General features: G+C 36.9%; 1 protein-coding gene across 1 annotated transcript; it reads right to left on the minus strand.

Moving 5' to 3' along the window:
• Positions 1–7,388: 7,388 nt before the first annotated feature.
• On the minus strand, positions 7,389–9,681 carry LOC121252833 (autophagy-related protein 8C-like). Its single transcript, XM_041152657.1, has 5 exons — positions 9,645–9,681; positions 8,750–8,805; positions 8,621–8,673; positions 8,013–8,131; positions 7,389–7,930 (listed from the first exon to the last, which is right to left on the minus strand). Exons 1-5 carry the CDS (start codon positions 9,679–9,681, stop codon positions 7,836–7,838), a joined length of 360 nt encoding a protein of 119 aa, XP_041008591.1. The 3' UTR covers positions 7,389–7,835.
• Positions 9,682–17,256: the final 7,575 nt, after the last annotated feature.

Genomic DNA, 17,256 nt, shown 5'->3' on the forward strand with positions numbered 1-17,256 from the left:
TTTCTGACATTCAGAAAATGGAGGTCCTAGAGGTTTAGCAAGGGCAGGTTTCATGGAGCCTCTTTTGTTAGCTCTAGTTTCTGGGCTTTCTCAGATGTGTGAGTGTTTTTGCCCCAACTCACCATGTCGTAACTCGCATACCGATAATTTTTTTTTTCAATAAAGAAGGTCCGACCCTACCCAAATGGTCCAGGTCGTGTCGATTCGAATTGGTATTTTACTATTCATCGAACCGAGTCGGGTCGGATCCAAATCCGACTTGGCATGATCGGGTTGCAGGCCTTAGGATTGATTAGTGTAGAACTAATGGATGCCTTAAATGTGGTATCATAAAGTAGTCATATATCTTTGGTGCATCTCTCACACCAATTTTTCACATGCTAGTACTTTGTGGGTTATGAATTCCCGTTTGCCTAAACATGAATTTGACAAACAATACTCAGATGTCAGGTGGATTGTTATGAGATCTTACTATATTTGATTGTTAAACAAAATTCCAAAAATGGGTTGTGACACCCCAAGATTTCGCTTGAGATCGAACAGACATCCGAAGCGTCAGGACATGCAACACAAGGTTACCTGTCCCGTTTATGACAGGACAAGATGCAATGTTCCTAACATGCATATAGCATTATGCAATATTCGCAGCGAATAATTTTTTTTTTAGCAATACTATACACCAAACTTATAATATTTCAAATAGTTAAAACATAATCCATGTATACTTAATAAAATAAACATCCACGATTACAACACGAATCTCAGAAGGCTGCATCTCAAAACAACGGAGACCTGACTCCATAATTACGTTGCCAAAATACACTATTGGGCTAATTCATTGAATAACTCGCGTAACTCGACTAACAATGCCAGAATACTATCCAAAGACCTAACTATGAAGGTTACAAGTTTCGTGTTGCGTCTATGGCGTCTAGTCAACCTCTTCCAGTCTGCCAGTGTCTGCTCCTTACTCTGATCCTGACACATCGCCTACCATTCGGGGGAATGGTAGCTGGGACTACCACGGTGAGATTTGATTACAAACTCAACAAGTTAACAGGAAACTTCTACACAGGTTAATGATGCATGGATGGCAGTAAAAGTATGAATGCATAATTAAAGTCATAAGTAAGCATAGCATACCTTGACATATAGCATAACATAAATGACATAACTTGAACTGAAACTGAAACTTAGCTTGACATGACATGGCATATACGTGAACTTAAAACATAACATGGACTAACAACATAGCATGAACGTGAACTTGAAACTTAACATGGAATTGAAACATAGTATGAACGTGGACGTACATAATTTAAACATGAACTTGAATATAACATGAACCTGAGCACAACATAACATAAATGTGAACTTGAAACATAACGTGAATGTGAACATGACATAACACGAATGTGAACTTGAACATAACATGACATAAATATGAACTTAAAACATATTCTTGTCTCATGGGATCACCATGATTAAGTAATCTTATCTCATGGGGTTATCATGATTGCGTATTCTTATCTCATGGGGTTACCATGATTGACATGAACTTGAACTTGAACTTGAACTTGACATGAACGTAAACTTGAACGTAACATAACGTGGAATATGACTCGAACGTGAAATACATGAATTTTGAATCTTATTCAATAGAGTTAATTGATAAAAGTGACCATACGGGTGCTACACGAGTTCCCTTAAGCCGTGTGTCCCTATCGATTACTGCATCACAACACAAGTGTATATATCAACTGTGAGTGTATTAATACATACTCCACAGCTGTTGTGGCCCCACGTATTCTCGTGTCACAATTGTTGTGTCTCACGTAGTGTATGCTCTATAGTTCTTGTGGCCCCATACTCCATGTTCCACAGTTGTTGTGGTCCCATGAATTGTTTGTGCCACTTTTGCTGTGGACACAAGTAACATAAAGTGTGGCTCTACCAGCGTTAATGCTTGGGGCGCTGGTGACCAGTTAGTTTGGCCTCATTCGCAACATGTTGACTATACTTCGTCAATCCAGAGAATTTCACACCTATTTAGACACTCCAACGTGAACAAGAGAGTTCCACTGAGATATTACTCTATCCTAGCGCTTAGGGTCATGATTGACATGAATAACTTAACAAGACTGTTCTCGAGATACACAAACTGTATTCAAGACGAGATGACATGAATACGAAAAGACAGAAGTCTTGACGTAGCATAACGTGGTGTGAATATAAGACAACATACATGACATACTTTGAGACATAAATGTAACACACAACATTTCATAACATGGCATAAATATAACAGATAATATTTCATAACATGGCATAACATGTTACAGAAAATATTTCATAATATTGCATAACATGTGATAGTGAATATTATGTAACATGACATACATGTAACAGATGGTATATGTAATGTGACATACTTGCAACAAATAGTAACATGAGACAGATTATAATGTGTAATAGATAAGTATTTCATAACAGAATAATTCGTGTAATAGATAAACATGGCATGACATGGCATATATAACAACATACGGACATAAACTGTAGTTCCCTTACCCATCACATATATACAGTAAACTGATAGTAAATTAAGAGCTAACTTACCTCGATCGTTGCGTTCTATGAGAATAAAACGTAAAACACGAGGAACTGAAAGAAGGTATTCTAAAAGTTAAAAATTTAATACTAACAATTAGAAATGTGAAAAGTGATAACTTATAGTAAAATTACCATTTTACCCTCTACATGTGGGAAAATGATCATTTTATCCATAACTTAAGGATTTCACATCTTAACTCTAAAAATTACCAAAATTTACATTCATCAAGTAAATTTTGTTCTAGACTCAAATATCAACTCAGAAAATTTTAAAACCATTCACAACTATGGAAACTCACAATGGCCGAAACATTCATAGGTCATTTGTCTTGATTTTGGTTGCAATTTCTTTCATCTTCAAAACCCATGATTAAACCAAAATTTTATAACAAAGATCTTCATATCCTAAGTTTAAAAACACACTTAAAGTATCCATTAAGAAAAGCTAATTATCAACACCAAACTTTTTGTAAAAAGACCCAAATTTTTTAACAAAAAGTAAACCCTTAAATCACAAGTTTTGACCTTAATAAAAACATTCTCAAGAATTCTAAAAAACTCAAATCTTACTTCTAACATATTCATAGCATTATCCTACGATCAACCATGCTTTAAATCATAAAAAAAAAGTCACCAAAAATTATAAAACAACACTTGGAGTTTTTGGTTTTACACTTGATCAATCTCTTGATCCATGGCTTAAAGACGTGTAGTCTTCAAACTAATAGATCTCATGGTTTAAAAATGTGTCCTAAAGAAGATCCAACCATTAAACCTAAAATCTCATGGCTAAAATTCAATAAAACATGGATCTAATCCCAAAAAATCAAATCCTAGGCCTAACCGAAATCCTCTTATATAGAAAATTATATCTTTAAAAATAATACTAAATATCTTCAAAATAACATCCTAACATATATATAAGAGGCCTAGTATCATCATATAAAAATATCAAAGCCTTTCAAATAAGATTAAACCACAAAATATTCAAACTTTCACTAAACAAAAACTGTTTTTCCACTTCCAGTTTTCAAGTTTTTAGATCTAAGGAAATCTATCATCAAAAGCTTTATTCATGCAACAAAACCTCAATAAACATTCATAAACACATGCTAACAACACTCCATAAAATTTTCGGACCAAGATATGTCCATTAGCTTGGTCAAAAATTTCAAAACATAACATACTCTCCAGTTTCACGCCCAAAATGACCTTTCCATGGTTAAAAATACTCTTGACCAACCAAATGAACATGGAATGAGACTAATAAGATATACACGGAAACTAGACTCAAATGCGAACAAATTTTATGAAGGATCCATCGTGCAAAACACTTACAAAGGGTCAAAAAGTTCCACACAAAAAATCTGCCCGAGAGTCTTTTGAGTTTCTCTCTAAGAACGGGGTGAAGAAGTGATAAAATGGAGTGAAATGTGCATTGCACGACTTTAGACTCTTAGAGGGGGAAGTTATGGGCTTTGAATGACCCTTGATTGGAGTTGACTATGTGACATAAAGTGGAGAATAGAGAGGAGCAAAGACTGCCTGCAGCAACTGTGAGATATGGAGGTTGATGGGGTGGATTTCTCCTTCACATTAAGGCACTATTGGGTGCAGCCAATGGCAATGAATGGTCTGCCATGTGAGGGAGGAAACTTCTTCAAGAATCTTTTCCAAGGTGGCCAAATTCGTGGGCCTTGGTGGGCCTCAACCAAGTGGGCTTCAATTTGGGGTTTAAAAGGGGTTTGATTAGGGTTTGAGATGCTATCAAGCCCAAATCTAATTTTTCTCTGTCCAATCAAATTTTCAAGGTTTAAAAAATTGGATAATGATGTCATAACAAGGTTTTGATTAATTAATAGCATGTGGAAGTGATTTAATCAAGTGATTAAACATAATGCTAGAAATCGGATTAAAAAGAATTTGGAGGCCAACTTAGGGTTTGGGAAACTGTTTAGGGTTTCGGTTTCAACCAAACTTTTGAGGTTTCAATTGGATTCCAACCATTTAGGGTTCCACTAGGATTGAAACCCTCTTTGGTCTGGCACAATTTGGTTGATCAGATGAAACAAAGTTTTACTTAGGTGGCATGATCTCATACATTGATTTCCTTCACAAATCTAACAAATTGTTCCCCTTTGTGCCAAGTGTCTAATATTATTCACTACGTGTGGCTAAGATCTTGCCAAGTGTCCAAATAAAACTTCTCTAACCTAATTTGGACATTCCACACTGTGATTTTGAAAACACTGCACTGGGTGCGCTTATCGAGATTACTATTCACTCCGAAAAAATACATAATAAACTTAGTATTGAAAAATCCTAAATATTCATATTAACCTATAGTAAAAATCCTTTACCGAAATTCAACCCTGAAATGCCCCTAAAAATAATTTCACAATTTCAAACAGGCGTTTCGTCTGAAATTATGAAAATAGGCTATTACACCATAAAATTTTGAATAATCAACTGAGTCTAATGGCGTAGACCATAACGCATTTTGACACTTCTAACTATCTCAAATAATTAAATTTATATTTCTAGCATCATATTGAGTGATAATACTGACTATGTTAACAAACTAAAACCTGCGCGATTAGTCGATTCGTAAAAATCTAGGGGTTTTCACGAGGTTCCTAAAATCAATAAAAATTCCACTAGTGAATTTCTAACAGGCTGTTACATTGGTGGATACTTATGATTTTAGAAGTGATTTTCTGGATTATCCTCTTCTCTTTCTCTAGATTCTCTATATGCCAATCTTATGGACTTTAGGTCATTTCAAGGGTCAACACAGAGAAATGTTTTAAATTCATAAAAATACCGATAAATATAATATTAGTTAGTTATAAACCTACATATGAGTAAGAGCACGCTTATCCGCATTCCTAAACACTTATATTCTCCAAAATATAGAAGAAATTTTGGAAAGAAACTTATCTTCCCTCCTCCCATCTGGTCCCTAAGTTACGGATTTCATTTGCAGATGCTACAGTGATTCCCCAAATATGGGGAGCCATTGTACATCCCCAAAGGCGTTGTTTATTGTTTTATCACTCTGCTTCCCTCATTCAACTCTCTCTCACGCCCTAGTTGGTATCGACCCTCTCTTACACTGTTTGTGTCCAATGACAACAACCCCTTCGATTGTCTTCGATAGGTAAGTTTCTGCTCTTGTCACACACAAACTAACAGCCACACACACTTTCAATCTCTCTCATGGGTTTCATCTGAGAGAAATGATCTCTCGAATCACTTTGTGCTCACTATCTCGCATGCCTTTGCTTGAGCTTCTCTAGTGTTTCACCAACTGAGATTTTGTTAGACATTTGGAAAGAAATTTAGGGAAAATCAATTCAGTTGCCATTTGATTCTACAACTTCTTTGATTTATGCTTTGTGTGGTTTTCATACTCCAATGAAATATTTGTACTATGTTCTCTGAATTGGATTTTCTGTGATTACTGACTTTGCATGATTTTGAGTAACTGTTGTTTGATAAGTTTTGTGAGAACCATGCGATTTGGGAAATGTCATAATTGAATTTACAAAAGCTATTGATGTGATATTTTTCTTCCACAGTTGCTATGATATTTGGCTTCCACATGTCATTTGTGATATCTTGATTAATGTTTTATGTCGTTGGCTTACTTGGTTCTTGTTATTCATTGGTTATTTACTTTGTTGTTCAATTATACTTTTGTTCTTTATAGCTTCTGGTGTTGAAGTAGGGTTGTCGTTTGGGTTGCATGTGTAATGTAAGGCTATGATGATGGTTGAATTTTGTATTGAAAGTGTAAAATCACAAGTGCTATGAATGGGGCTCGATCAATATGGCAAGGTAACTTCGATGACCATCTTTATTGTGAAAGTCTCACAAAGGTGACTAGGGTTAAATGTTTTGCAGCCACTCAAGCTTGGGCTCCTTTCTTACTCCTGAAAAAATAAAAAAAATAAAAAAATAACCATTATGAGCCCCGTGGAAAAATATTTATAATACTTGCTTGTTACTTATCCCCAATTTGTTATATGTTGTGTTGTGGTCCCTGCATCAAGCTATGGACAAATTGTATAAATAGGCATGCTGTTCTTCAAGCTTGCTTGGTTCCGTGCATTATCTATCAAGCAATGGACAGATTGTATAAATTGGCATTATGTTTTTCGAGCTTGGTTGGATTTGTTTTTTATTTTTCCTGTTGCACTGTGATGGTTCCATGCCTAACATCCTGAAATCTTGAAATCAGCAGTTGTTTTTATATTACTTTAATAATGAAACTATTTCTAGACAAAAATATTACTGATAGATCTCATACAAATGATTAAATGATTTTTATCTGGTTAAATGATTAAAAAATTACCAGTTGTTTTTATCTGGTTAAATGATTTTATTGATCTGAACATGAGTTTCCTTTGGTAACATAATATTCAAACGATGGGAAGCAAGCCGCAAGGCACCGCGCTGGGATGGTTTTGGCTTTGGTTTAAAATAGGTTTAGTATTTTTGTATACGTTTGTTTATAGTTTGGTTTTATGATGCCTGGGATGGTTTTTCATTGTTTTTCTTGTAAATCCCAAGTGTCCGGCTTGTTAGCACGGTTTTCCTCTGTCATAAGTGAGGACTTTTAATAAAATTGAGATACTGTCATCTTCCTAAAAATAAAAAAAAGCTGGGGTGATCAAACTGAACAGTTCCAACAACCCTACTCCTTGTGGCCAACCATACTTTGATTTAATGACAGTTCCCACAACCCCTATTCTTGTCTGCATAATAACTTGACACTGCATGCATGATAGGTAAGAGATTTCTACAAAATTATTGTAACTCTTCATGTTGATGCTAAAACGGATGCAGAATAGAATTCTAGACAGCACAGAGCAGCGCGCACACATCCATAAAGCTGTACAAACATTTCATTTGCGTAAATTACTCGTTCAGACCAATCACAAAAGAGGTTAAGAGTAATATATAAGTAATCACCAATCCAAATCGTGGAGAACTTAAAAAGGGGAGATCAGGCTAAACAGTGGTCCAATTAATATGAACAAGTCATCGATCCAGGTCATTTTGAAAATAACATCCAACTGAACAGTCATCAAACTGATATAAATGATCATTGATCCATGAACATTAAACTAACATACTGCAGAGAATTTACATTTAATATAACTCCATCCTTTGTTATTTTTTTAGTCCTATTCACATTGATGCATATTAATCACGTTTCAGCACATCCCAAAGGTATTCTCGCCACTGTAGGTCATATAGAGGAAACCATCTTCTTCCTTATTTTCCTCATAAATTGCAGACATCATAGCCGCTGCAATTACAGACCAATACTACAAATCAACAAAGCTTAATAATGTGCCGTAAATTGATATCAGAGAGGACTTTTATCTTACCAGTGGGTGGTAGAATGTTCTTGACAAAAATGAAAATAGCCTTCTCAGGACTTAGCTTGATTCTTTTCCGAACCACATACACAAACTGGCCAACAGTCAAATCAGCAGGAACAAGATATCTAGATTCATTAAAAAGGGGAATATTTAGAATATGATAGACTATAAGGAATTGCAAGGTATAGAAGTGATCTATACATATATATAGACATAACCCTCCAAATCCACACTCAAGGCTTAAAGAACTGAGAATCAAACTACAAAATTGTATCTTTTGTTCTCACTAGGAAACTCTAGAAATATATAATAGGTGGAGACTCTAGAAATATATTCAACATGTCCATATTTATTTATTTTTTGATAAGTAGGAATAGACCTGAGAAATACGGCAATGAGTACATTAGAAATAGGTGATAGTTACACAATTAGCACACAGAAACAGCACATGGAAAAATCATTCACTAGTATTAAGAAATTCTCTAGTATTACTTAAACTCCAAAAAGCACTCAAAAAGGTAAAAATATCAATCCAGATGAAAGTATTTTGTGATTGGATAACATATGAAGATTATTATAGAAAAGATGTAGAACAAAAGCAAAGAACAACTGACTTTTTCTTATCGATGTCAGGCACATCACTCTTTTCAGCCCTTTCAACAATCACCTAAACAAGACCAACCATTAAATTGTAATAAACCAAAACTCTCATACACACCAACACACAAAATGAACAATCATACTGGTATTCTGTCTGGGTACTTTTCACGGATCCGAGCAGCTTCTGCCTGCCTCCTTTCTGGCATATTAGAAGAACACAAACATTAACATAGTGCAAAGGATGATCTATTCTTTTATATGTACATTGGGCAATGTTCTTAACATTAATCACCAAGCATCATAAATTTTTTAGGTTATCCTCTTGGGTGCAAACAGTTTCTAGGGCCATTGGACTAGGAGAACTTCCCCTTGAATTACCCGAGTGCACTTGCAGGAAACCCCTTGCCAAGGGCTTGTGCACCCCCGGGATTAGTTGGGACTTTGTTTTCGGACACCCAGTGCCAATCAAAAAAATTTTTTTAGATAATCGCTAAGCATAACATCACAGAACAACCAACACAATGGTTGCCCGAAATAAGCTACATGACACAATTTAAGGAAAAAAATACAATTCTCATTCATAACCAAATGCCCCTAGGTCCTACAGAGTGAAGATGCAAGATTCTACTCCCGTAGTTACTGTCACTGGTACACAATAAAGTCAAAAAAATTCATCGATTTTTTTTTTTTTTTTTTTTTTTTGAGCAAAACCTTCATTGGGTTGCTTTGGAATCTAAAGAAATGAAGAATCCCTAACCCTCATTCACCCAAAGAAACAAAGTATGCATTACAATGACGAAAGTTCAAACCAAAATTGGCAACTGTCAAAAAAACCCAGAGAAAAACCGGAAAAAATATAATTTAAAGCGAATCAAGTTGATAAATATCATAATCAAAGAAATCAGCCAACCAATAAACTAGAACGCCACAAATCAAACAAAATAACTATAAATATTGATTTAATTTTGTCTGTTGTAAATTCAAAATTAAGGAAACATTCAGTTTTCTAAAAAATGAAAGAAAGAAAGAAAAGCGAACCGAGAGGGTGTTCCATCTTAAAGGAACTCTTGGCCATGTCGGCAAATTCTGCAACCAAAGTAATAATTATAATAACATCAACAAAATAAGTGCAGAGTTAGGGTTTTGATCGGGGGATCGAAGGATCAAATAAAATTATTAAGAACAAATTTTACCTAATTGAAGAGAGAGGAGGGGTTTGGTTGAGATCCCAAAAACACGGTCGTGAGAGAAAATGACAAATTGCCTCGTTGCCAATGGAAATACCCCACAAATTCTTGCATGGGCAAAACGCAGTCGTTTTACTATTAAGTGTTACACACGATCATTTCAACAAGTTCTCTCTTCATAAAAAGAGAATTACTTTATATAAAAGAATTACATAAAAATAAATTCATAAAGTGACAACATAATTTGATATAGTATATTAGATTATAAAATTATTTTTATCGTAAAATAGATCTAATAGTTTACATAAAACTACGTCACTTTATAAATTTATTTTTATATAATTTTTTTATATATATAGTACATCTCTTTTTTAAAATAAAATAATTCATAGATCATAACAAAAATGATTTTATCTCATCTAATCTCATATTATCATTACAAATTTTTTAAATTTTCACAAAAAATATAATAAACAATTCAATTTTTTTAAATACTAAAACAATAATAATATTAAAAAATAATATTTTATTTAATTTTTAATTTTTATTTAAAATCATCTTATTTTATCTCATTTTATCTTTATAGTGCCTAAGATAATAGTGTAATATCTACCTGTACTCTTTCTAAAAAGTTTTTTTTTTTTAATTTTCTTCTCCACTTCCTAAAGGAAAAAACATAAAATCGTTTTTGCATTCCAAAGTGCCTCAAACAAATAAAAATTTAAAACTATCAATTGATACCTCAAACTACACTTCTTGGTAATTTGCACCGTCATCTAACTACGAACTTTTATTTTATTTTATTTTTTTTAAAAAGTGATATAATATTCACGGTCAAATCACCATTTGAATGTCCAAGTTGTTAAGAATATTATATTCTAGAGTTCAAATTGTCGAAAGTGAAACTGATTACTTAGACTGGCTTTATGGTTTAATCGGTTTTCTTCGTTTCGAAGTTAAACTTATCTCCATTCATTTCAACTCATCATTATAATTTTTTTAAATTTTAATATAAAATATAATAAAAAATTTAACTTTTTTAAATCTTAAAATAATAATAATATTATTATTAAAAAATAATATTATAATAATACTTTATCATCTCAACTCAATTTAGTTCAATATCTAAACGCAGTCCAAATATTACATGTTGATGTCATTTTCAGTCTGCGGCCTGCCTAACGACCTAAAAGAGAATTTGGGGGAATTTAATGGGATGCCTTCATGCTCAAGTTAACGAAAAGTTATGTTCTTGCTATAACCAATGAATCTATCTCCCAATGGTATGTACCTTGTGAGCTATTTATAAAGGTAAATATGACTTAATATGGCAACACTTCTCCATAGATACGATTCTCAGTGTCTAGTTTAGGTTATTACCTTCTAGAACACAATTCGATCGTTGATAATGTCGATCTGGCGTGGATATCTTGCTCAAAATTATCTTTATAGATTTGTCTCTCCTCAAGATATAAGTGGTTAGGTTTCCATGATGGTTATGCTCTTCTAGGATTTATCTCTATGGACTAGCCTCGATATTAGAGGGATACATGTGGTTGACTTTTATCCCTAAACTCATATTGTGTGTTTGATATAGTTCGATCCTTTAACCGCTCTTTGTCACGTGAATTTTGTGTAACCATGGCTTTTAGTTGTCTGTGGCCCCTTCTTTGCCTACTAAACATAATTACACCTAAAAGTTACCTCGTAAATTCTTGCCGCATGTGGTCGGTAATAATTTTCTCTTTTTTAAATTCTCTTCTTCTCTTTTTTACTCTATATTTCCTCTACATTTCATCTATTTATATCTGATACATTTATTCTAGACACGTGTTCTTCCCTTATAGCGCATGTAATTTGTACATTCCCCATGTCTGACGGTTAACCTTTGACACCATGATTCACTTTATCGTGTAACGTGAAATCAATTAGCCCATTTGACACATGTCTTCTTGTGCAGAGTAGAATATGGTATTTGTCTGGTGTGTTCCCTCTGCTTTGGACACGTGGCATCTCTCTCCTTTGGCTTCAACAACTGCGTCCTTTATCGTTCCACCTTCTCATAACCATCATTATCTTCTTTCATTAACCTATTTAGTTCTCCTTTCTTGCTCTCAGTGTCTTCTGCATATGTTCAAGTTCTCTCATTTGTCTACCTTTACGTTCTTTTTGCCTGCATTAGTCATTCTCTCTTTCTTTCGAATCATCTCATTCTCTTTCTTAGGTGGCCCCCATAAACACTTCCTGCTTTGCTCTTCTTAACCATGTAGGTCCCCAAACAAGTCCCTTGCGGATGAGTCATCATGACTAGTTGCTTTCAAAAAGAGTTGTTGGACTGCTACTACTACTCAGGTGGAGTTGGACTCTGTGAGGGATTGGTACAGTATCTCCAATTCGATGAGCATGATCCTTCCTAACTCACATTGTGGCATTGTCAACTCTAAGGGGATCGCTAAGCATGTTGGCCTGTACATAGGCAAGTTTCTGATGGGGCTAAGACTCCCATTTTGTCGCCTCATTTGCGACATCTTGGACTTTTGGGGTATGACCCCTAGCAAAACTTCTCCCAATGCTTTGAGAATCATATTGTTTTGCTACATTGTTTAGATGTTATAGGAGAAGAGAACCATGATCTCATCCCTCGTAAATTCTTTTATGTCCATAGTATTAGAGGTCACGACGGGAACCAGTGTAGCTTCCATTCATAGATTGCCTATATAGGATTATACATTTGGAGTCTCATTATTCCTAAGTCAAAAACTAGGATATGGAGTTAGATGGGAGTTTCTCGTTGATGAAGCTGACCATCATGAGTTTCTAGAGAGGGCCTCGAGTCGTCATGCTCCCAACGACCATGATTTTGAAGTTACTCCCACCAAGGAGAGATGTGACGTTTGGATCGTGTTTGTTCATGGGTTAGGAAAAGTCCAAACTCTTTTGATTCTAACATGATCCTTACCCGAGAGAACATTGACCGTTTCTTGGTGTCACCAGATCAGTCACGAGTTGTAGGTTGTCAAACACTTGGTTAGACAGGCCCAAGACCCATTCGTATGGGCATAAGAGGTATGCCCTTGCTCCGCCAGACCTTAAAGGAAATAGACCCTATATTATTGAGGGTGTCGATGCCTGTGGTGGGTCATGTGCCTGTCACGACCCCGCTAGCTAGAAAAAGGCACAAGGCATCCTCAGCCATCAACCGTCCCTTCATTTGGGGGTCGCTGAGAAACTCTACTATTGAATGCTACACTTTTCGACACGATCCCTGATGTCTTCCCAGGTTCCTTTCCCAAGATGTTGTTTGAGAGATTCGAGTCGTCTTCAATGGCGAATCAATATGTTGAAGTGTTGGTGGTTGGTGGGGAAGAGCCTGTTCTTGTCGCCCATGAGACCATGGTGGAGGATGTTAAAGTTGCTCTTAGCTTGCCCTCATCGATGGGGAAAAGGTGACCACTTCTCCTATGGGTGAACCCTCGCCCATTGTTACTCTTAAGTGAGGAAGCTCATGATTATGTTAAGCTTTCGGGAAACCAACTTATGGTTCCCTCACCAAGCTTGAGGGCATCTCCTGCTATGTCCTCTTCGACTGTTTTGCCGACAGCTCCCGCCGAAGGGACAAACCATCATTTACCCTTTGCAGCTTCTCAGGAGCCCTATCCTTGCTTAAAGATGTTCAGTCCCTCCCCCACTCAACCTTCTTCATTTGACCCACCTTTGAGTGATTCTTCATATCCATTAGTCACCCAGATTGCTCGAAAATTTGAGCATTTTGAGATCCATTAGAAGAAGTGTAGGAGGCAAAGTGTTGTTGCAATGACAGGTTGGAGATTGAATTAGAGGAGGCACTGAGGTTTGCGTCAGAAGTGAGTGAGGGTTGCTTTGCCTATATAAAGAGAGGGCTACACAGATTGAAAGGTCTCATCGCCGACTTTGTTTGGAACTTGATGTCGCCCAAGAGGAATTGTCTTAAGTTGAGACCAAGTATAACTCAATTAGAGAGGAGTTTGGTAAGGCCAATAGGCAATACTTTAAGCTCCAATGCATAACTGAGACTTTTTAGGGGAAACTTGCAAATTCTCATCAATGCGTTAATGAGCTCGACTCGAATTTGGATTTCCTTGGGGCTGACGTGATGTCAGACACTTTCTTGTACTAGCTGCCTCCCCATCCCCCAAATAGTGGCTCAACTCCTTAAGCTTGGGCTTGTTCCTCTCATTATTTTGTGTTTTATTTTGGTGCTAATGGACTTGTAATACTTTGTTTTGAGTTTATATTGATAGATTTGTAACTTGTAAGACACTTGTCATGTCATGTACATATTCCTTTAGTTTTTGACATCCAATGCTTTGTTTTGTATTAAGGGTCTATAGGTTGTAATATCATGTTTTGGGTTTGCTCTGTAAGAGACCTACCACGTTGCATACATATTCTTTTGGCGTTTGACATCTTGTGCTTTGTTTTGCATTGACGATTTGTAGCTTGTAATATTCTGTTTTGGGTTTTGTATGTAAGAGACTTACCATGTTGAGTACATATTCTTTTGGCCTTTGATTATATGTTGTGGGCCTTTTTGTTCCTTTCATCGCCGACTTTGTCTTTGTCCTTTATTCCTCATCGTAATTGCCTGCTAACCAATGTGGTATTTTCCAAGCGAAGGCTAACCTCAATCACATGTGTGTTGTCAACCTTTGACCGCCACGAATGATTACGAATGTTAACCCCAATCACATGTGCGCTCTTAACACTTTGCTTTTTTAAAGGAGCGGGAGATTTTCTCAACTGCTGTATGGGTGAAGGCTAACCCTATCACATATGCATCGTCAACCTTTCACCACCACGGATTGGTGCAAGTTTTAACCCCGGTTGTATGCGCGTTGTTAACACTTGGTGTGCTAAGGGAGCGAGAGATTTTCTTGACCACTGCATGGATGAAGCTTGACCCCAATTGCATGCACGTTATTAGCATTTGATCACTAGGGAATGATACAATGTTAACCCCGATCTCAGCTTGTTAAGGGAGCTAGAGATTTTATCGGCCGCTGCTTGGGTGAAGGCAAACGTCAATTACATGAATGTTGTCAGCTTTTGACCACCAAGAATTGGTGTGAGTGTTAATCTCGATTGCATATGCGTTATTAATACTTGGTGTTAAGGGAGTGTTGTTAACACTCGACCATTGGATGGGCGAAAGTTGACCTCAATCGCATGCACGTTGTCGGCATGTGCTATTATTAAGCCTAATCACATTTTCTTTGAGGGAGCAGGAGATTCTCTTGACCGCTGCATGGGCGAAGGCTAACCCTGATTGCATGTGAGTTGTTAGCCTTCAACTGCCACAAATTGGGCTAGTGTTAACCTCAATTGCATGTGCGTTGTTAACATTCAACTTAGTAAGGGAGTGGGAGATCTTCTTGACTACTGCATGGGAGAAGGGAATGGTGCAAGTGTTAACCTCAATCACATGCGCTTTATTAACTTTCAACTTGTTAAAGGAGCAAGAGATTTTTTTGACCATTGTTTGGGTGAAGGCTAACCCCAATCGCATGCACGTTGTTAGCCTTTAATGGCCACGAATTAGTGTTAGTTTTAACTCACACAAGCATTCTTAACACTCAGTTACTTATCCCGTAGACATTAACACTAATTCTGAAAATTGCATAACATAAGCACTTGCAAAAATTGTTGCGGACTCATAAGAAGATTCTTTTATTCCACGTCCAAATTACATGAAACCAATTGGAAAAAAATATTTCTTCAAGTGCTCTGCATTCCATAGGAGTTGGTGGTAGTCTTTTCCTATTTATGTCTTCTAGGCGGTAGGAGCCTGGCTAGTTGTTTGCTATTAACACGTATGGTCCTTCCTAGTTAAGCCCAAGCTTTCCCTCTTCTTGCCTCCTGGTTTTTGTCTTGAGTTCTCTTAGCATGAGATCCCCAACTTTGAATGAAAAATGCTTAACTCTCTTGTTGAAGTACGGCACAATTCTTCTCCTATAGGTTGCTGCTCTAACGTTTGCCTCTTCTCTCCTTTTCTCCCGTAGATCGAGGATTCCCTCCAAGCCTCTATAACTTAACCTTTTCGTGATAGTGCTAGACTCGATAACTCGAGATGCTGATCTCCACCAATATCATTGCCTCACAATTGTAAGTTAGTGCGCATGGGGTTTCTCTAGTTGGGGTCCTTATGGTGGTTCTATATGCACATAACACTCTTGGGAGCTCTTCGGTCCACGTTCCTTTTTGGTCCACCAACTTCTTCTTCACTAAGCGAAACATGGTCTTATTTTTCACATCTACTTGCCCATTAGCCTGAGGGGACGAGGGAAGAATATTTGACTTTGACCCCTAATTCTATGCACCATCTCTATACTGGTCGCAGTTGAACTGTAGTCCATTGTCCAAAATCAAGGCTCATGGTATGCTGAATCGATACATAATGGACTACAAGAGGAACTTTATGATGTTGTCGGTCGTAATCGTGGCCAACGCCTCTACCCACTTCATAAAGTAGTCTATTGCGACGATGGTAAAATTGCTCTTCCTTTACTTTGTAGCATGGGACTTGCAATGTCAATTCCCTATTGCGTGAAAGGTCATGGTGTCACTATTGTGGTTCACTCCTCTAGGTGGTTGTGAGGTATGGTAGAGTGCAATTGGTACTTCACACACTTCTTGATAAACTCCTCTGCATTCTTCAGTGTGTGGGGTCAGTAATACCTTGATGTCAAGGATTTTTGTGCAAAGATTTTACCACTGAAATGGCTTCTGCATACTTATTTGTGTATTTATACCATCACATACTATGCTTCTTATGGAAAAACATACCACATGAGTGGGGCAAAGAAACCCCTCTTGTATAGCACCCCTTCTATGAGAGTAAACCTAGTTGCCCTGTCTTTCACCTTCCTTGCCTTCATTTGTTCGTTAGGGAGTTCCCTTATAGTCAGATACCTCGCCACATCTTGTGCCCACTCTAGCACAATTGTTCCTATCACCGATACCTAGGTCGTTATGTCCCATGGGAGGAGTGAGCCTTCCATACTTGAGGCAGCTAGTGCAAGTTTTTCCACCCGCTAGTTGTCTTCATGCCACTCCCATACATGGTGCAAATACATTTGAAGTCTTTCCCCCTTCGCCAGGTACTCCCCTATCACTTGGTTCACCACTAGCTAGAAATCTACATATATTTAAACTTCCTTTACTTCCAGCCCTTTTGCCATAATGAGTCCTGCCAACAGTGCCTCGTATTCTACTTCGTATTCTACCTCACGCCTTTTGGATACAAGGTAGAGGCCTACTCCCTCACCGCTGCAACAGGAGGAGCCGTCGACATACACCTACTCAAGATTTCCCTTCGATGCCACACGTGACTCTTAAACCAATTTAGCGACAAAGTCTGTTGAGACTTGTCCCTTCATGGTGCTTCTTGGAAGGTAATCAAGCTCGAACTCACTAAGCTCGATTGA

The sequence above is a fragment of the Juglans microcarpa x Juglans regia genome, chromosome 2S, assembly GCF_004785595.1.
Source record: "Juglans microcarpa x Juglans regia isolate MS1-56 chromosome 2S, Jm3101_v1.0, whole genome shotgun sequence".
In the NCBI taxonomy this organism is placed as follows: domain Eukaryota; kingdom Viridiplantae; phylum Streptophyta; class Magnoliopsida; order Fagales; family Juglandaceae; genus Juglans; species Juglans microcarpa x Juglans regia.